Source organism: Protomyctophum bolini (assembly GCF_963924005.1).
Source record: "Protomyctophum bolini genome assembly, chromosome: 10".
Lineage (NCBI taxonomy): Eukaryota > Metazoa > Chordata > Actinopteri > Myctophiformes > Myctophidae > Protomyctophum > Protomyctophum bolini.
The window spans coordinates 25702017-25723475 of record NC_137871.1 but is presented as its reverse complement, the minus strand read 5'-3'; the positions used below and the strand labels follow the sequence as shown (position 1 = coordinate 25723475).

The 21459-nt window shown below is 41.5% G+C and overlaps 2 protein-coding genes across 2 annotated transcripts; both read left to right on the top strand.

The window, feature by feature from the left end:
- Positions 1-878: 878 nt before the first annotated feature.
- On the top strand, positions 879-3631 carry LOC308322707 (cathepsin Z-like; the record flags this gene model as incomplete). Its single annotated transcript, XM_080774101.1, has 6 exons — positions 879-1009; positions 1525-1688; positions 2363-2542; positions 2832-2982; positions 3110-3272; positions 3506-3631. Exons 1-6 carry the CDS (start codon positions 885-887, stop codon positions 3629-3631), a joined length of 909 nt encoding a protein of 302 aa, XP_080630227.1. The 5' UTR covers positions 879-884.
- An 8348-nt stretch (positions 3632-11979) lies between these two features.
- nanos1 (nanos homolog 1) lies at positions 11980-14650 on the top strand. Its single transcript, XM_080774263.1, has 2 exons — positions 11980-13348; positions 13403-14650. The coding sequence occupies exon 1, from the start codon at positions 12106-12108 to the stop codon at positions 12835-12837; it is 732 nt and encodes a 243-aa protein (XP_080630389.1). The 5' UTR covers positions 11980-12105; the 3' UTR covers positions 12838-13348; positions 13403-14650.
- Positions 14651-21459: the final 6809 nt, after the last annotated feature.

Below are 21459 nucleotides of genomic sequence, written 5' to 3'. Positions count from 1 at the left end.
AGCGCTCGCCCAGCATTCTGCCGTCACCCAGGCGGATGCGTGCACACGCCCTCAGGGTGTCTTACTGTTATATATATATATATATATTTATATATATTTATATACTTTACCGTAAGTTTTATTTTACTTTAAACCAGTGTATCTACCAAATGTAACATTTAAAGTTATTGTTAGATTATATTAGTGTTTTCATGACTGTTTATACTAAGCCGCAAACACAAACTTGGCTTAAGTGTAGCCAAGTTGCTTATTTTGACTTGCTTCGGAAATTTCTTCTTTTTTTTCATGACATGGACTGCGAGATTAATATGTATTCGTCTGCAGACTTCCATCTGAAAATATTTGTTGGGTTCACAAAATATTTGTGATTTGATATCAATGTTTCTCAAAATATGTTTTTTTCAGTTGTTTTTTCATGCTATTAAGCAGCAAACCCGCACACTGCACTTGCTGGTTCAAGAGCTTTTTATTTAATGGCTGGTTAAAGAGCTTTATATTTAATGGCTGGTTAAAGAGATGTTTATGTAATGGCTGGTTAAAGAGCTTTTTATTTAATGTCAAAGAGCTTTTTAATGTCAAAGAGCTTTTTATTTAATGTCAAAAGTTTGACATTAAATAATACGCTCTTGAACCAGCAAGTGGCAGTGTGTGTGCAGGTCTCCCTCCTCCTCCTACAGATCTGCTATTTTCAAATGCCGCTTGTTAATCTAGAAACATCTGGCAACACACTGATTATCTGCAGTACAATGATCTCTCTGCCTCTTGACTGCATGCACCTCAAAGCTGAGAGCAATCAAGCTTGATTGGGCCTGGGAGGGTTTAAAAGCTTCACCCAAGACCAGTAGCAGGTACTAGGTAGGTGTGTTTCCTATCTTCAGTTCAACATGGCGCACATTGTTGGTTTCCTGGTGATGTTCATGATGTCTTCTGTTCTGGCTAAGAACTTTTATCAAGAGAAGCCTCGTTGCTATAAGCCCATTCCGAGGAAGCCTGGCTTTGGTGTTTCTGGGTAAGTTAACTTACTAAAGTTTACCTGGTGTTATAGTCTTGGTAGGCCATGAAGTGGTCATGTTAATGTGGTTGTTTTCAAAATGCTATCCATTGAAAGCAATGTGGTTGTGTTGTAGAGTAATGAAAGGTCTTGCTGAGGTTTGCATTGCAAATCAATCACTTCTGAACAACATTTACCATCTGGTGTTAAGTATTCAAACACACTTAACACTTGACCCAGTTCTATCTGATTGGACTGTGCAGTAAATTGTTAAATGTATTGGTCAAAATGGGTGCTATTATGACACTGGGTATATTGCATATACTAGGTTCCCAACTTGCGTTGTTCCCAAGAGACTTGACTGTCTTTTCAGGCAAGTGCTTAACTTAACTGCAGTAGCCTACAATATGTTCACAAATGTATGGATTTTTATATATCGGTTTCCATAACTTATCAGTTCTCTTGAAAATGCTTAATGTCTGAGATGGTGCATGAAGATGTGTTACATGTAACTTTCTACATTCCCATGTTAGAACCACTCCACGACCACATGAGGTGCTGAATCTGGTCGAACTGCCTAAGTACTGGGACTGGAGAAATATTGATGGCATAAACTACGTCTCAACCACCCGCAACCAGCACATCCCTCAGTACTGTGGCTCTTGCTGGGCCCATGGTACCTCTAGTGCCTTTGCAGGTATGACAACGCAGGTTATTTTGTGCTCTCAATTGCCCATCCATTCCTGTTTTAGTATTTGGAAGTAGTTTTAACTTGTTAAACTGGAAACTAGCCATCTGCTCTTGTGATATGGGCTCTTAAAGGGCCACTTCACCCCTCTTGCAATCAATCTTATTTGAATGATGTTTGATTGACAAACACTTTCTGGTTTTTTTTAGGGGGGGGTAAATGTGTGTTTTTACTTGGGTATTTCAAAGTGTCCATGGGCTCAATATGATGTCATGGACACTGGGCTCACTTCCTTCCTGGACTACATGTTGTCTCAGTAAGACAGCCCTCCCCCTATCCACAAGGAGGAGCAGTGGACCAAAGCATTATAGGAATTGTAGTCCATGAAGCAAGTGAGCCCAGTGTCCATGACATCATGGAGCCCATGGACACTTTGAAATACTAAAATATCTAAACTCATTACCCACATAAAAACCCCAGGAAAGTGTTTCTTGTCTCTCAAACATCATTAAAATAAGATCCTGTTGCAAAAGGGGTTAAGTGGCCCTTTAAGAAATACAATGTTTGAATTGAACCTAATCTTGCAAAAATCATGAAGCAATATGTTAAGAGTTTGGCCCTTTTATGTTCCACAAATGGGTGTGGCACTTCTACAAATCAAATGTATCCATTTGTCTTGTCAGATCGAATCAACATCAAGAGGAAAGGGGCGTGGCCATCTGCTTACCTGTCTGTCCAGAATGTGCTGGACTGTTCTACAGGGGGCACCTGTCATGGAGGAGACCATGCTGCGGTATGGCAGTATGCCAACGAACATGGCATTCCAGATGAGACCTGCAACAACTACCAGGCAATTGACCAGAGTAGGTATCTGGCTTCATAGATGTATATAAGAAAGCTAGATGGCTCACCTGCACTCTGGCCAATAGAGAGCGACGTTGGTCATCTTACCTCGGGGCCACATAACATTGTGTCTATGGGGCATGTACTTTTAAATAACCATAACTTGCTCAATTTTCAATATAAACGTCTAATGTCTTAATACTTATATGCTTTTATATGACGTTCATATAAAAACAAAATTAAGCAGATAAGCGTCCTCAATCATAGCCACGTTGATAAGCTTCAAGCATTCTGTCTTTGCTCATCCAGAGTGCGATCCATTCAATGTCTGTGGGACCTGCACCACTTTCGGGCAGTGCAACATTGTGCAGAACTACACCAGGTGGAGAGTTGGAGACTATGGCGAGATTTCTGGCAAAGACAATATGAAGGCCGAGATCTATGCTGGAGGACCCATCAGGTTTGTTTTCACTAAATCATACATTACCCAAATTATGTTTTTAAGTAACACTTCTATTGTATATCAAATTGGCATGCATGCTTTTTCATAACTTTGACTGGATGTTTTCTCTGCCCCCCCAACACAGCTGTGGGATCATGGCTACGCCGAAGCTTGATGAATACACCGGGGGTGTTTATTCTGAGTATTACTTTAAAACTGACATCAACCACATAGTCTCTGTGGCTGGCTGGGGAGTCGAAAATGGCACCGAATACTGGATTGTGCGCAATTCATGGGGAGAGCCATGGGTAAGGCTCAAATAACTAAATCTAGACTTGGAAGTGTTATGTGCAGTAACTTATACATTTTTAAATTTAGACTTAAACACTACCAGTTCACCACAGAACTGGGGACCCAGGGTAATGCTCCCCCTAAGTAAATTGCTTTCACCTGGTGTTTTACTTCTTCAAAATAATGATTGTAATGGAAATTATACTGGGAGAGTACCCATACCTGGCTTACACTATTTTTCTTTCCATAGGGTGAGAAGGGCTGGCTGAGAATTGTGACGAGTGCTTATAAGGGAGGCAGTGCAAGCCAATATAACCTTGCTCTGGAGGAGGATTGCATGTATGGGGACCCGATTGTACCCTCAACCTACCTCTAGGCTACAACCACGTGCAGTCGAGCCAAATTACTGCCTCATGTGCTGGCTCTTGTAGAGGCTACCCTGATACTGTCATTAATTTTTGAATAAAGCATCAGCTTGAACTGTACATTCCTTTGTATGTACTTTTTGTCCTTGCATCATGGAAAGGGTTTCATTTCCCTAGTGGGATAACCTCAAACGGGATTTGTATAGGGACTAAAGTAGCTCTGGTCCATAGCCTTCTACGATTCTGCCCTGCAGTATAAGGCAATGGGACTTTCGGTTTTAATCTTGAGGCTGGTCTGATTTCGATTTGAGATTTAAAACCGAATGCCCCACTGTAGAGAATGCACTGGTTTTCCTACTCTTGATGGAACATTGTTTTACCTTGCCAATATACTGTTATGTGTAGCCCATCCCCCATTTCTCACTTGCCTGGTAATCTTGCTACAGTGCTTTGCTGTTTCTACTGCACACAACAGTCGTAGACTGTAATATTATGCACCTTGACTGATGGTGCAACCGTCTAATGAGTCTGGCCCTCTTACACTAAATGGCAAAAGCATATTTGTAACTGTTCTGTATGAGTTGTTCCAAAACTATGCAAGCGCAGTAACTGCAATGTGTGCTACATGTTGCCCTGTATCTCTGAAATAAGATGAGCTGTTAATGGCCTATTTATACTGAATTATATGTTCCTCACGTGTTCTAACTTTTAATGAGTAGTGACATATAGGGACTGACAATGTTGCCCTTAGTCTTGACCACACGTAGCAATAAGATGGTCATGCATTTAAACCACTTAACCCCTTTTGGTGTTAGCATTATGTTATGCATTGGCTATTGAAAAATAGATCTACAAGCTCATAGCGTGCCACTTGGTGGTGCGCTATGAGCTTGTAGGTCTGCTATTTCTGAAAAATCTAAACTACTGACAAACGGCTTTTTCAGAAAACTCAGAAATCCTGCACTCAGTCCTAGTCAAAGTTTTCGGAGTGTCGTGCAGATGCTATCAAAATATCTCATCAGTGCTGATATTCCCAAGTATTGTGACCCTACAAATGTTATCGTTGGTGTGGCATTCCTCGTGACTATGTCGGCAATATTCCACTAACTGAGTCCCAGTGTGACTAATGCGTTGGCACCCATCAGAGCCATACTGTACCTACTGGAAAAACCCTTATCCCTATTTGAATAACTGTAGACTGACCGTATACGGCCAATGGGATATTTCTGCTGGGACACTAAGCCCGCTCTCCTCTCCCCCACCGACCGCACCATGACTAGAGACTGCAAACGCGGCTACAGAAAGCCCCACTAAGGTACAAAAACATTAGCCAAAAATAGCAGATCTACAAGCTCACAACTGCGAGGCATTGTGTGTGAGGCTGTGGGCATATGTAGACTCGGCAAAGAGGTTTGGTGTAGGGGGGAAAACGAGCAGATCAAGTACAAGTGTTCTAAGTATTGATAGTTAAAGTGGTTAACTGACTGACATTAACCTCGCGTCACCAAGCTTTCCACCTCGGAGAGGTCTGTGTAATTTTCACCTCGGAGAGGTCTGTGTTACAAAATTGCAGTGTGAACCAGTCTGGAAAAGATGATATCGCTATATACGTCATGTTGTACTATTGTTTTGTAGTCATCAGGCAGGAAGAATCATCCAGAACTTCCTTTTCCCTCAAACCGGAAGAATAACAAAAGCTCTCGTAGCCTGCGGCTTTTATTGGTTAAAAATCGGTTTGAGGGGAAAGGAAGTTTCGGACGACTGATAACTACAAAACAATACTACAACATGACGTAGCGATATCATCCGCTCCCGACCGGATCAGGCTAGACTGAACTAAGAATCAAACACTGATGATAGTACTGCCAATCTTTGGCCCAGCCCATCTTACTGTACTTACTGTACTATAAGGAAAAAACCCCAAAACCCAAATAACAATATACAATAATGTGCAAAAACATCAATAACTTGGCTTGAGATTCTAGGTCACACAAAACTACTGAACTATAAGGCCAGTCTTTGTAGAAACCGTGACTTTGTTCTACATCTGAGCTAGTGAATTATATGATCTTGCCTCGCTCATTGACTGACATGCTTTATCGGTTTAATGTCTTCTTAAAAAACACATTTCGGTTTAATCACCAGTTATCTTCACTGGCACATGCTATAAGCACAATGGCTGTCTCTCTTCCGAGTGAATATGCAATTATAAAGAGCCAATTTCCACGCTATTCAGCCTAGGGAACAAAAGAGAAAGCCAGCACTGAGATACTTTGTGCACGGGGCACAACAATAATAAAAATGCATAAACACATGCCACTATGTTGTGCTGCTGATATGGAAAGGCTTGCTATTGGTTTGTCTTTTGTGTTCGTTCTGTGTTCCTCCTGGGAAAACAAAGGATAATCAAACCATATACAAGACTGTTTAATGCCAGGCTGAAAGCTGAGGCAAAACCTTAAGCCTATAAAAGCCATGGGGTGTCACCAAGTCCCAAGTGGAGAGGCACTGTGAAAACAAATATTGAACATAATTTGGTTGTTCAATATTATGTGATCAAATCACCCCCCCCCCCTTCCCAACCCCACCCCCGAGCAATCTTTCACGTGAAATCAAATTTGCACCCTGATTAAATTTCTTCCGTGTTCCCTTATTTGCATAATCACAAACACCGGCCTTAATGGATTTGAATGAAAACACATGGTAATCCATGGGTCTGAGGTTTGAAGGAAGGAAGGAAGAAACAAGGAGAGAAAAAAAATTAAAAGAGCAGTTATACTAGCTGCACAAATGAGAAATATATATACAAGCCATTCCTGTGATTCATTTTGAGTGATTCAGCATTCATCTTCATTATAGTAATCAATACAGCTAAATAGATTTTTCAGCAATTCCTGAAAACCCATTATGTATTGTTGTTACCATGATCAATATGCACTGTGTGTGTGTGTGTGTGTGTGTGTGTGTGTGTGTGCGGCCGTGCGTGTTGGTGTGTGTGTGTGTGTGGGGGACGGGGGGGTCCTTGAGCAAGGCACTGCTTCAGCACTGCTTCAGCAATAATAGGCAGACACATTCCGTGTGTGTGTGTGTGTGTGTGTGTGTGTGTGTGTGTGTGTGTAATACCTGCACACACCCAAGGCCATCATTGAAGGTATACAACTTCTCTTGTTATGAGCACTACAGACAACACAAGAGGACTGCACACAGTAGTAAAAGTATTCATGAGTTACTGTAGGTAAATGAACACTGGATATAATTTTACATCAAAATGCATAAGTTGGAAAAGAGTTGTTATGAGTGCCTCTCTGGGCTTAAAGCTGCTATAAGCAATAATATGTCAAGATTTTGACATTCATTTTGTTCTCATTTTTGTATTCCACAATTCCATTAATTATTCATTATAATTATAATTCATATTATAATTATAATTCATATAATCTCAAGTAGACATCTCTCTCTAGGTCGTCCTCAGACAAGCCTTCAATCGTCGCTTGATGAATTGATGAATTGAAAACGGTGGGCTCTATTGTAAACAAGTGTAATGCTTTCATGGTGTCGTCCACTCACAGTTAAAAAAATTGTATTGAGTTGGGCTTGAAATGGTAAATGGTGCATTCATTTAGTGCCTTTATCCAAGGCGTTTTACATAGATTGTGCATTACATTCACCCATTCACACACACATTCATACACCGATGGCGGCAGAAACCATGCAAGGCATCCAGGAAATAAAACGTCTGGGTTTCCGAGGCTAATGCAAGGCAAGAACCAGCACATCAGGAGCAATTAGGGGTTCAGTGTCTTGCTCAAGGACATTTCGACACTAACTCTGGGGGAGCCCGGGTTCGAGCTGGCAACCTTGCGGTTGCCATCCAGCCACTCTACCCCTGAGCCACTGTCGCCCCTGTATGTACTGTCATTCTGCAAACTGTTAATAAATCAATCAATCAAAAAAGATTCCAGTCATCCTGGTTCTCCATACATCCAGCCAGCTCGTTGGTAACATTGTTTTGTCTTGTTTAGCTTGAACTGTTACAAACCCTCTTTTGTCAGCCCTTCTGTGTGATCTGGGCCTAAAACCCTATAGTCCCATGTCACACCGCACAGAATGTGTTTATGATTATACATCAGAGGCATATAATGCATGCAGCCTGCATATCAGAGGTAGATTAGCTGCTCTCAAGATGGTATAAATCATACAAGACCGTTCCCCTAACATCAGCAAAATGACAAGTGGGAATTGATTTGCATTGCATAATTCATTCTTGAGCACAAACAGCTAAAGTTTTAAAATGTAAATCCTATGTTTCTAATGAGCTCAGTGCTCACACATGCAAATTAAATAGATTTTTGATCATAAAAAACAAAAGCCCCCCCCCCCCCCCCTCCACAACTAAAGGCCTTGCTTATTATCTGCACCCCCCCCCCCCTTCTCTGCAAACACAAAAACACTTTACACAATAACCGTCAGTGTGCGTCAAATTCAAATGGATTTAGAGCGATATAGCCACCCTGCTGATGTTATGCATCATTCCACCGCTTAATCTCACTTCCATGTTCACATGGTACCTTGAGGCAAGGCCATGGAATTATAGCTCTGGTTAATGGATGAGCATTAATCCCTCTTAGTCACAACAAAATTAAGCAATAATGTGTCTATTAATATTTTACATACACTGCAGTGGAGTGCACTACAATCTATCCTGGCTACAAAAAAAAGTGGGGTGGGGGTGACGGTACGGGGGGTGGGGGGCAGAAATGGTGATTACCTACATTATTAATGCTCCATCACAAAAAATCATATTCTGCACAAACCGAAAGGGACTTCAGAGTGAAAAATCCAATGAACAGTCAATACTGTTTCCAAGTAACTTTGCTGAGCACACAGAACACGGAGAGGAAATGCTTCCCAAAACACACACTGCGGTATGTCAAGGCAAGCCATAGTGCCTTGCTGCCTTTATGTTCTGCTTTTATGGCTCTGGTCTTGAAGGCAGCGGTGCATTCCTGTTAGATCCCTTAAAAAATATATGTGATATAGGGTGGCGTGAACAGACCCAGGCCAGGCCCCCCTGCCTGATGTCATGCAGTAGTTTTAATTAGAACACCACTCGGTTGTGTTATCGTTGTTTCGAGAGAGGGCCTAGCTTCTTCCACATTACACAACCTGCCGGGGGGGGATTAACCCTTCGTGGTGCACGGTACGGTGCTACCTGCTTTGGTGTGTCCCCCACCCCGTGACCCCACCGGGGCCGTTTTGTCAGCTTTGTCGGCACGTTTCAGTGTTTTAGCACTCTTTCAGCAGCCTTTGCTTCAGCGTTTTAGCACTCTTTCAGCAGCCTTTGCTTAAGCGTTTTAGCAATCTTTCAGCAGCCTTTGCTTCTAAAATGTTGCCCTCTCTTGCACCGATATTTGAGTCTTTATTTCACTTTATCCCCGCCGTTTGGTCAGTCTGGCCGTCTGGCCACTCACTGCACGGGCTCAGCAGCTTGTTGCCTCAGTTGTTTCCAACACAACAAATCAGAATAACTTTAGTATGTACCAGTACTGGAGTCCATTAGGTATGGAGACATATTGATTGTCTTTATATAGATCATTTGGTACAAAAACAACATGACTTCACTTGTAGTGCAAAGGAATTATGTGCGTGCGTGCGTGCGCGTGCGTGCGTGCGTGTGTGTGTGTGTGTGTATCAACCATGTTGTTTTAATTATTCCTTTTTAGTGTTGTCTTCCAACTTAAATAACTTTTAAGTCAGGACTTTAAATCTTGTTTTTCCCCTGTTCTCTGCTGTTTTCTTGTCCCAGTACTAGCTTAATGCAAAACATTGGTTTAATCAACCCTACACTATACACTAGTATACTTGGTTGACTGCTGGGATATGGGGTTCTGCTTCTGTTTTTCCTCTACAAACAGGGGTGCCCAAAAGGTAGATCATGATCTACCAGTATAGATCACAAAGGCTGTTCAGGTAGATCACATGGCATGCCCCTAAAATATATATAATAATACAAAATAAACTATTGTTGGCATCTAATCTGCCACTTGAATTAAGCTGACTTGATTGACTGACATCAAAAAGGGCCTGTCAGCTCAAACCCACAATGCAATACGTCACAAACATCAATAGCATTAAGGTTATTTAAAAAAGAAACCCCCTACCAATTCCATTTCCCCTTTATTTCCCATTCCAAGTGCGTTTGTCTCATATGTAACGCCAGCACCGCTATTTCAAAGCCCCCTCAGGTAGACTTTTTAACTTTTTGGGTGGGTAGATCTTGTTGAACTGGTCAAATTGAAAGCAGCTCTCAAGTCAAAAAAGGGTGGGCAACGCATGGTCACCCCTGCTCTACAACAAATCCCTTCAAGCCAAAGTGGCATAAGTTAAAGAATGCAAATGAATACCCGAGCTGGTGTTGCTCGGAGCTAACATGACAACAAGATGGGCTAAGCCAGTGACTGACATTAAGCCACATTTACCAGGTGGCAGGTCTATTGTGACCTGAACACAACACACCATAACCTATAGAGGCAAGAACTAGAATTGCACGTTCCTATTGTCAATAATGTTCTTTAAAACGATCAGCAATTTAGCTCATGGTAGCAAATATAATAATCCAAACGTTACTGTTTTCAAGTTTGGACTGTGTGCATTACTGCAATAATGAGACATCCTGACCCTGACCAAGGCTGTCCCGAACGAGACCTTTTTGTTTAATCCTGCAGATGTAACTGTTATCAGGACAAAAGACTGGGTATTGGATTCACTGTGGTATGAAGATGACATTGTGGTGCGCACCTTGTCACACTCTCCATATGGGCTGAGATGGAGCTGCCTCCTGGCTATCACTCCTTGAATAGAGTCAAAATATGCAAATGACATCTTCATAGTGGAACGGCATGCGGGTGACTTTCATCTCACTCACTGCCACCGGCGGCACTGGCCATCATTAAGCTTAGATAGGCACTGTGCGGTGGGGTGGGGTGGTGGTGGAGGAGGATGTGGCTTGTAGATGGGTTGCTTTACTTATAAGGGTTGGTATGTATTTGCAGTATACTGCCCCCTGATGTTGAAAATGCTAACAATTCTGTTTTGGCTTTGTCTGCTCTAGCTGCATGATGAGTTGTTTGATTTTATTTATTCTGAAATGTGTTGTCTTGTCTGAGCTTCAGATGCAAAGAGTGAGTGTCTCTGTGTTTTGTATTCAGAATTTCAGACCAGCTCGTTTTGCACGGGGACCCATACATTCAGAAAAATAACTAAATTAAATAATGCAATAGGCTATTGTATACTATAGTTTCCATTATATATATATAACATTTATGTTGAGTTGACCCATGCAGCCAGAGCATCTTTTTACCCACTTTTGATATGCACTGATTTAGAGGCTGCAAAAGGTTTCGTAAAAACTATCTCAGTTATGTTATCATTTCTACAAAACTTTTTTTCTCCACCCATTGAAACTCTTAATGAATATAGACTTATATACGTATACAAAAAAGACAAGAAGGCTTGTGAGGAATTCCGCATGTTTGTCGATCTGAAATCTGTGTGTGGCTCAGTGTAAATAAAAGTAATGTTTCCTGGTAATGTACATGTTAACATGTAGCCTATAGCCTACTGTCTATGGCACTTTCATGTAATTCTGATACTGTTTCATAATAGATCATTCATAACTATAGAGATTAGTACACTATACACTCCAGACATATTGAGTCACTCTACTACTGTAGGCCTATAAGGCTATACTAAGACATCGTTCACTGTTGTACTCCTCACTACTCACATGTTCTGGAGCAGATTGCAAAAGAGGCACTGAAGAGGTTAAACTATAAGAATGCGAACGAATACCCGAGCTGGTGTTGCTGTGGTATATCTGACGCACAATGATTAACGACATTGATTCACGAAGCATGCGTAATAATAAAGCGGTGTTTTTGTACTGGGCCAACAAAGAGATCGTTATCATAATAATAATGTCATTGATTGCAGCGCAGCTCTGCTCAGTGCTCACATGTAGGCTACTACAGCATGCTTTGTGCGCGTTGTGGGTTTGTTTTCACCCCTCCGTTGCGCAATTCCTCAAAGTAAATTATAGCATGTCTTTAAACATTTTCTTAAAGGATGTTCAGTATTTGTTGTACCTAAGCCACGAGTGCTATAGTAGCCTACTGCTAATATTGACCGTGTTTTTGTGTATTACGCAAGGAAGGTATAACGCCTGCCATGTGTCTGAATCTGCCTTTGATGAGAGAGGAACTTGGTTTGAACAGAGAGCGCCCCGCCCTCTTTGTGCCGTTCCCCTCTTCTTGGTCCTCTTATAAGCAGCTAGCCTGTTGGAACTGCGCTCATACATACATAACAGACAGTGGAAGGACAGCACGGAACGGTACATTAACTATTCTGGAGACGAACTGCCTGGCAGAGAACCTTGAAGGGATTAACGTTGGTTATTTTTTTTATTTTTTTTCCAGAAGTGGCCACCATGGATTTTCTCAATCATAACTATTTGAACGCGCGCAGCCCCTACGACACACACTACACTTTCAATTTCTGGAACGACTATCTCGGCCTGTCGACGTTGGTCACGAAAAGCAACAAGCTCGCCGGCATGCCCCAGAACCCCAACGCCATCACCGAGTCCCTGAAGGCGACCCTGGGCTTGGACGATTCCCCGGAGTGTTCGTGCGTAATGGCAGGCAGCGGCAGCGAGAGCGGCGGACCTCTGGACTGCTGTTGTCCGTCATCCGGGAGCCCCCCGCCCACCTCCATCCTCGACCTGAAGGAACGCTTCTCGATCCTGAGCCCGTTCCACCAGAACCAGCTCGGCGGCGGTCCGCAGCTGCAGCCCGAGAGGGAGATGCAGGGCGGCTTTGGCGGAGGAGGCGGCGGGGTTGGCGGCTTCGCGGGGTTCGATCTCTTTGGCATGGAGAGGAAGATGCGCAAGCCAACTTCGAGGAACAAACAGGAACCAAAGATCTGCGTCTTCTGCCGAAACAACGGCGCGCCGGAGGAGGTGTACGGTTCCCACGTCCTGAAGACCCCGGACGGGAGGGTCGTGTGTCCGATCCTGCGGGCGTATACCTGTCCCCTGTGCAGTGCCAACGGGGACAATGCCCACACGATAAAATACTGTCCACTCTCAAAGGACCAGCCTGCCCAGCGACCAATAAAGGGGGGCAGGGCTGTGGGTGGTAAGAGAATGAAAATATTCTAAAGCAAAACAGTCAGACTGTAAAGTAAATTTAATTGCACTGAACAATTTTTTCCAGATGACTGTTTTGATTTCGGCTTATAGTAGCCTTTATCCCAGTTTCATAACCAGATATTGATTTTATCTTTCCCCCCCCGAAATCTCTTATATTTTTATAGTTCCTTTATCCACATAGAATAATTTTATGCTTACATTGAATTTATTTTTCCTTATAGTTTGTAGCCATTTGAGAGCGTGTGCATATAAATACACTCTTGTATCCATAATCACAAAGTGTGAATAAATGCTAAGTATTTTGGTCTCGTAGGGAAACACACTGTCATTGACAAAAGGGTATGAATGTCATATTTCTACAAGTATTTTTGTACGGTAAGCTAAGCTTACTATTTTCTTTTGTCTTAGAAAACCAAAGTTATGTTTGCCATTAAAACGAAGCTCAAGAATGTGTCATTATGAGAACTTGCGCGCGTGCGTGCGCGTGTGTGTGCGTGTATGTGTGTGTGTGTGTGTGTGTGTGTGTGTGTGTGTGTGACTGTGTGTGTGTGTGTGTGTGTGTGTGTGGCTGTAGGAATTTAGAACTCTCCCCAACTCCTATTCTTCTGCCTGCCTAAAAAAGAAAAAAATCCACAACCATATTTTCCAGCTTGCTCTAAAGTTGACATTCAATCTGTGTGGCAGGAATGAAGAAAAGAAAAAAGGAAAACCAGGACAATGTAGCCTCTGTTAGGGGCTCTCACATTCTCTGGGGAACATTATAATCAATTGTTACCATGAGGCCAAAAGGCTTTCCAATCTTGTATGGCAAGAAGGTTCTTATGCTATATGAGAGCTTACGAGCAGTGAAAATATACCCAAACGAGAGAAACTTACATTCTTTATGTTTACATTCCCAAATAAGGGCGACACACTGGATTTCTTTCCCCTCTTATAGGTATCTTTTATACAGTCTCCTCATTGTGGTTTGCCCTGACAATGTATTTGCCAGAGATGATCAATATGTATGAATACTGAATGCTCAAACGCTATACTACTTTGAGTATAAGTCACATTAGCCGTTAGTTTTTTTTCTTTTATTGTTATTTTTTTCTCTTTTGGATGGGGTAGTGGTGTGTAGAGCAAATGAATGTTATTAAACAACAATGTATTAGCCCACTTTTTCTGAAGAAACCCCCAAAAAATGCAAAAAATATTGTGAATGTATGATTGAAAAAGTGTCACTTGCAGGACTGCACATTTCAGACAGTTTTGTTTACCAAAGGAATACAAAAATTGCATTGAAGAAGGACGAGAGATTTGCTGTATTGTACATAAAGTGATGTTTATTCAGTATTTTAACATTTCAAAGTGACTTCAGAGGGCGCTACCTCAACAGGATTTTGTACTTACATGTAAAATGTTCAACAGCAGTTTATTGATATAGTGCTGCCATTTATAATAAGGGTTTTTGATAGTATTTTTGATCTTTGTATAACATAATTGTATTTTCGTTTTATTGCATTTAACATTATGGAAGTGAATTTCCAAGAAGCTATAAGCATTGTTCGCCAAAAGGTGATTGTCTGTAAATAATGATGAATACCCATTACTTTTTAAAGTTTAGTTGTTCAATGTTACATTCTTGAGAGTGTGTTCAGAGAGTGGATAATGACAAAGGTTGACAATTTGCCACTTTTAACAGAGGTTTTTTGATTAAATGAATAAGAGAAAAAGAGACACTGTTGAACTTTGTTATTTATATTTTACCACAATTTCCTGTATGCTGCTGTGCAGAATAACAACATACAAATTCACTAGAGGAATAAAAACGTATCAAATATTTGGATCAATGTTGTCCTGTTTTTCAGCATGGCTTACGTATTGACTCTTCCACTCTTCCCAAATGACTGAAGGATTACATCAAATATAGTAGATTCTTACAGCCACAATTGACTGGCTGGCTGACTGGACAGCCTCTAAATCAGTGTCTGACAGTATCAGACAATGATTTAGAGGCTTCAAAAGGTTTTGCTTACGCATGTTTGTAATCAAACATTATCAGAATTAAGCTTTAGTTTGTAGCTGGCAAACCCAAGGACCTGTGCCTTCAGCCTGAAGCAGAATGCAATAGTTGTCCACGGTAATTTAGGAAGGTTTGCCCACACACACAGGAATGTCTTGGCTTATGCCTGCATACATGGCCATTCAAATGTTTGCACTGAAGAGGAATGAATAGCTCACCCTCCTCCCTGCCTTTAGTTTATACCCCCTCGTCTGTGGTGTAATAGTTGCTGCGTTAAGGGGCTGAAGACAGTGAACACTAGCTGTATGCTTGTAGCCGTTGTCCTTCTTTTGTGTTGGATCAGTACATTATATGACTTCATTTTAACGCCTGGGACAGCTTAACATTGTTCAATATCGACACCATTTACACAAGGCAGAAGAAAAGGCCACAAAGGAAAGGAAAGGGACTACTGTTACTGTATCTATAATACACAAACCAAAGCATTTGGGTAACGTCATCCACACCGTTGATTGTGCCTCTCTATTCCTATCCCCTCCTCCCCTCTCTCCCCCACACATGTCTCCATTACTTTCTCCAGCTGAGGCTCCTACATTAAAAATGGATGACTACTAAGTGCAACAGGGATTTATCTGGGCGAGAGAGGATGGAGGTGAAAAAGCCTAGTGGGGGTAGCATTTCAGACAAACACAGTCAGATAACAGCGCCCGCCCCCCGAACACACGCACACGTCGCACACACACACACACACACACAGTCACACACACACACACACACGCACACACACACACACACACACACACACACACACACACACACACACACACACACACACACACACACCATTAGTATCTGCTCTTGCAGACAAGGAGCCCCATATAATCACGTTAGTTCTACCATTTATGAGATATGTATCTTTCATGATCTTCTAATAAGGTTTAGCCGGTGCAGGGGTCATTATGCAATATTGGGGCCGGCCCTCCGGGCCCGGGCACACAATGCAGTGCTGTCCACATTCACATCCCTCTGTATGCAGACAGAATGGACCCACGACAACATGAAGTATAGATTTTGTTATGATGAGGTGAGCCAAGATGTGGGAAAATAGCACATTAGGTTTATAGATTATTGGGTTTAAAGGTATTGATCAAAGTAACATTAGCAAAACAAAACACCTCCTGGGCACATGATGATAATGAACCACAGCAGAGGAGCGGGTCTGTACTGTCACCCATTTGATCTATTTTTACATACAGTACATTTTCATCTAAATTATTTAATTGTTTGCCATGCAGGAATTATCAACACAATGTCATACATGATACAATAGGGTTTAAAGGTATAGCTATTTCCAAAAAAGTATATGAACCATATTATTTGCAAATATTTGTCATATTTCCTGCATATCCTTTGCACTTTCTGCAATATGTGGTGTTTGTCTTTGTCCTGCCTCACAGTATTATTTGCTGTGTACGTCATATTTAAAAAAATATATTTCTGAAAAAGCTTTCCCTGTAATGGAGACAGCACTGAACAGACCAAAAATGCATTGCTTCACACTGCCTTTTTCGAGCTTATAGATCTGCTACTTTTGATGCTTTTGTGTGACACTGTAGTATGATGATACATTTCTTTCAGGATTTAGAAAGACATTTGTAGAATCGAGCCTTCTTTAATAGGTCTTAATGGGTTAACTGAACCCAGTGTAGCAATGAGACCAGTTGAATAATCTGGAGATGTGATCACCGTTCATCTGGCTCATCAGGCATGGCGAATAACGCAAACACTCCAAGTAATTGAAAACGATTTGCATAGAATCCTTCTTTTTCATTGACCAATATGATAACAGCAGTGCATGGTGGAGAAGGGCCAGATAATAACTTACACACCCAGAGAACTCATTTAGTGCTCTCATCATTTCCCAGAAGAACACACTTGTAATAAGGATGTTCCTGTCGCCTAGCAACTCCAGGAGTATAACATTGGACAGCAGCGGAGCATGAAAGTCACTCTAATATGGCGAGGTGAAGAGGATATCCTCAACCCAGCTGTTGCCCTATACTAGACAATCTGCTGGAGATTTGGTGGATCTATGATTTCAGAATGAGAAGATAATAACCCCCCCCCAAGGTGTAGGAATTATTTATTTTGCATGTCACTTCTGATGTAAAAAGGACCCCTCCTCCCCTTGTGGCAGCTCTGGGAATTACAAAAACATCCCCATGTTTGTAACTGTCCCAGTCGACAAACAAAGCTACTGGTGTAGAACCAATGTTAAGGAGGGGGGTGATCATCAATGTCCTCGTTGTGGATCAAGATTGACAAGTCACTTGGCTGCTATACACAAGCAGCTCTATTCCTTATTAAACCTGACCCAGTCATAACTTTGCTATCCTAATAAAAAATCTCAAAGGACAGAATTCAAAAGGGAAGAAAGAAAACTCATTACATTTTCAGTGAGGCCGGCACGCTATTCAGTCTCTTTCTCAGCCTGATCAGAGCGTATTTCTCTCTGGAAATTTCAATGACTCAGATGTACTTGAAATAACCTTTCCAATCATTGATGTAATTTTCATAAATTAACTTGGAAGAAGGTCTGTACGTCTGGGAACTAGCAAAGGTTTTAGTTAGGCTATCCTAGTATCCTTTGTAATCTGTCTGTCTTGTTTGTCTTTCCCAATTTTTGTCTTGATTCATCAAACATCATCTTAGTTCAATCCTAACAGGTGAGATTTTCATTAAAAAAATGGCCTACGGTTGTTTTTGTGTTTGTGTTGCTATTGATCACTAACTCAAGTGGTGAATTGATCCGTTTCCCATCGACTCTTATTCAATAATGCAGTGGACTAACTAGATGGCGGTCGACTCGTTCACTGATTGGAACAAATGGAAATGTTCCAGTGAAACATATCTGACCTTATTTCTGAGGGGCGGGTGCCACAATAGTGCTCTGGACCCCCTTTAAATATCACAGTATACCATGAGAAAAACTCAATGTCCATTAATTATGTTGAACATAATTATACCACACAATAACACACATGCACACGCACACGCACACACACACACACACACACACACACACACACACACACACACACACACACACACACACACACACACACACACACACACATTTGCAAGCTTGAGCTATTTGCCTGCTTTTGTGCCTGAGTCCTTAGCAAACTTTGAATGTTAATGTTATACAATACAATGTATTGTACCGTACTGTATGTGATGTAATGAATACTTCGTCTGGTGTGCTATGGTAGGGCAAATTATGGTGATAAGACATTAAGACCTTATGTGGATATATAGCTTGCAAACATAAAACAAGTGAAAAAGAGCCAAATAATAATAATACATAACTAACCATTTAAACTGTGTCTGATTTGTTTCTATATTTACGTAACAGGTGTTGCTATAAGAAGAAACTCATTCATTCTTGGGATCAAAGCAAAGGGGGGAAAACCCCTCCAACAAACGATCCGGCCGTCTTCATGCTCTCCAAAGTTAATGTGTTTTTTTTGTCAGTGGGAAAATTCCAGTACTGCACCCGGCTCCCATGTGGTTGTGGTTTGGGCGAGAGAGGCACAGTAATGCGTCAGTGACGCAAGTGGGGGGAAATTGCCTAAGCTTCCTGCACAACTGTGCTTTTGTACCACTTCCAGGTGGATACCAGGCCAGTTGGCTGGGAGGGTTTTCATTAAGGCAGAATGAAGATACACTTTGGCTTCAAGGAGATGTGTAGCCTACGCAACACATCTCCCTGTAGGTCAACAGCACACCCTGTAGGTTGCAAATATGGCAATTCAAGTTGTGGGGGTCTCCACAGAAACCATTGTGGCGCTTGATGTGAAACCCACTAACCCAGTTTAACTCTGGACTCTCAGAACGAGTATGATGCAACAGCACACCCTGCAGGATATATTGGCAACATACAACCTGATACATATTTCACTGTGGCAGTCAGATATGTATGTACTGTAGTCTCTATGTAGTCTCTATGCCATATATCAACATGTACAAGCTGTAATGATGTGTCACTTTATTTTCACACTTCAATAGTCTTTACTTTGCACTTTTGTATGTAAAATTGTTTGCATCTAAAGAGCCTCGGTTTTCATGTGCAAGCGCCTTCTTTTTGTTTGTACATGGAATTTCATGCTGTCCTCTCGCATCTGTTTTCAACCCTATAGTGAGCCCTGAGTTTAGATAGCAAATTTCCTTATACCTCCTTCAAGCTGTAATGATTAAATTGGATTGGATGAATAGGCTTGTATAGGGGGGGCAAGCATGTTATGAGTAGGCACCTAAATTGTATTTGTTAGTTTTATTATTATTCTGCAGTTTTATTGACTTTTTTTCAGTTGTGGCCTAACTATGCAGTCACTTTTCATGAAACTTGGCGTAATAATGGTTGAAGGTCAAGCAAAAACGGCGAATAGTGAAACCATTGGCCAACTGTTGGCACCACAATGCATTGAAAATGCAAACTTTAAAGGTATAAATAACTTATTTGACGTGTCACGTGAAATAATGGAACCTCATTACATACTCCTCATGAGGAACAACCTTTGACTCTGTGATCTGTGACCTATGACCTATGACCTCTGGCCATTAGATCTTGGCAAACAGTTAAATCTACACACAATCTTATATTATCTAAAAAACAAGTGGAAGAGACATTTGTAAGTGGAAAAAGAGCTCGAATCACACTTACTACACCACCGCATATAGTCTATCTACAATAGGACAACAGTATACCGTAACAGCTTGAATTACATTTAATCGTTTGGCTGGAGAACCAGCGTTTACTCCTGCCACCATCTTGGCACGTGCACACTGACTGACACACACTGACTGACACGCACGCACGCAGACACACACACACACACACACACACACACACACACACACTTGCAAGCACCAGGCCTTTGTGGTCTGTTAAATGACATTTCACACAATTCAGCTTTATTTTACATTTTGTAGGCTAAAAATGTTAATGATAAGCAGCTAACTGTGGATAGCTAAACTTAGTTTAAGAAATCACCAAAGCCGTTTCATGACGTCATTACGATAATTCACTTTCTGTCAGCCTGTCACAGTCTCACAGATGTCTATTAGCCATTTTAACTCCCTGAGAACTCTACTCAACTTCTGCAAGCCGTTTATTGCTCTCCTACTTACAAATTATAATGGGGCTTTATGTCAAACAGCTGACCTGTCTCGTGCAGGGGGCGATGTTTCCTAGGAATGGATGAGCGTGGGCGGGAAATGATGGGAAAACACAGCCTGTGAAGCCTATGGGCCAGGGATTGGTTTCTAAATACATTCTCATACAAACTAAATTCCACATATTCTTCTACACACATGAGTCCAGTGTGCTGGATAAACATGGCTGCTCCACAACTTGTCAATTAAACAGCCAACTGTGCCTGTGGTTTCAGAACTGTCTGGAGTGGAGAATCAAGTATGATTCAACAGCACCTCCTGGCTCTTGCAATGTTTACCAAATGAAGGGTTTGGTTCAGAGAGTTATATATATTAAAGACATCACCGGATTTTTGCATTGAGTTGCTCACCCAGTGCATGAGGCGATTTCACCCCTTCTTCCGGGAATGGAACAGAGTGCATTCTGGAATGGAATTAGGCGATACGTGAACGTGAACGTGCCGAGCCGAAAACATGAACGAGTACTGTGCGTGCGTGCGTGCGTGTCATGAACGTATGGCCCAGTGCCGCTCGAAGCTGCAATACCACTTCCGGCCACCATGTCCATTGCGCTTCATTGTGTCCTCTCGGTAACTTTAATTAATATATACTCTGAGGGTTGGTTAACACTCTCACTGCGTTGAATTGATTATACCGTGATATAAGGTTCACTGCATGTTATTTTATGTCTTAAAAGTTATCAAAAAACGGCGAATTAAACATATAAAACAAAAGGCGGGTTTAGCATGTTCCGTAGTCGGTGGGGCGAACGGTTCTCGAGTAACGTCTGTACTTCTGTAGTAGGCCTACAGACGTACAGAGACATGGTGCATTTATAGATTTAAGATATACTTTTTATATACCGCTATACATATTGTATACAGAAAGTTTTACCCAGTAAGGTTTTGGTTCAAGTTTCGCCTTCGTGACATTTTAGTGACATAATGATCTAAATCAATCTTGCACCAGAAACTGGGACAAAGCAAGCAAAGTCCTGGTCAGCAGTTTAATTATCAATCTAAATACTCATGATATATTAAATTGTAGCAGTTGCTGCATTTAAAGGGGTTACAACAAGGACAGCACAGCTTGTGTTTACAGTTTGACCCTTTGATGCACAATTAAGCTATGTAATGTAAGCTAGTAATGACCCTTATATGCACAAATATGCATCGTATGGTATTTAATGCATGGCTGAATGTTTCTTTACTCATACTGATAATACGTTTTATATGCCTTTCTACTGTTTATCTCCCTATCTAAGAAGAAGATTGAACAATAAAATACCCCCTGTAGCGTGAAACAGAGAGTAGCTGTCCATTGAGTATGTTCTGGCCAGCCATCTAATGGCTTAAAAAATATATGCTATAGACCGAGTTTGGTCTCCATAGCGCTTTGAGAAAAGAGAAGAT

Bases quoted from the DNA above. Each gene is read 5' to 3' on its own strand.
- nanos1 (XM_080774263.1), top strand. From the start codon at position 12,106: ATGGATTTTCTCAATCATAACTATTTGAACGCGCGCAGCCCCTACGAC.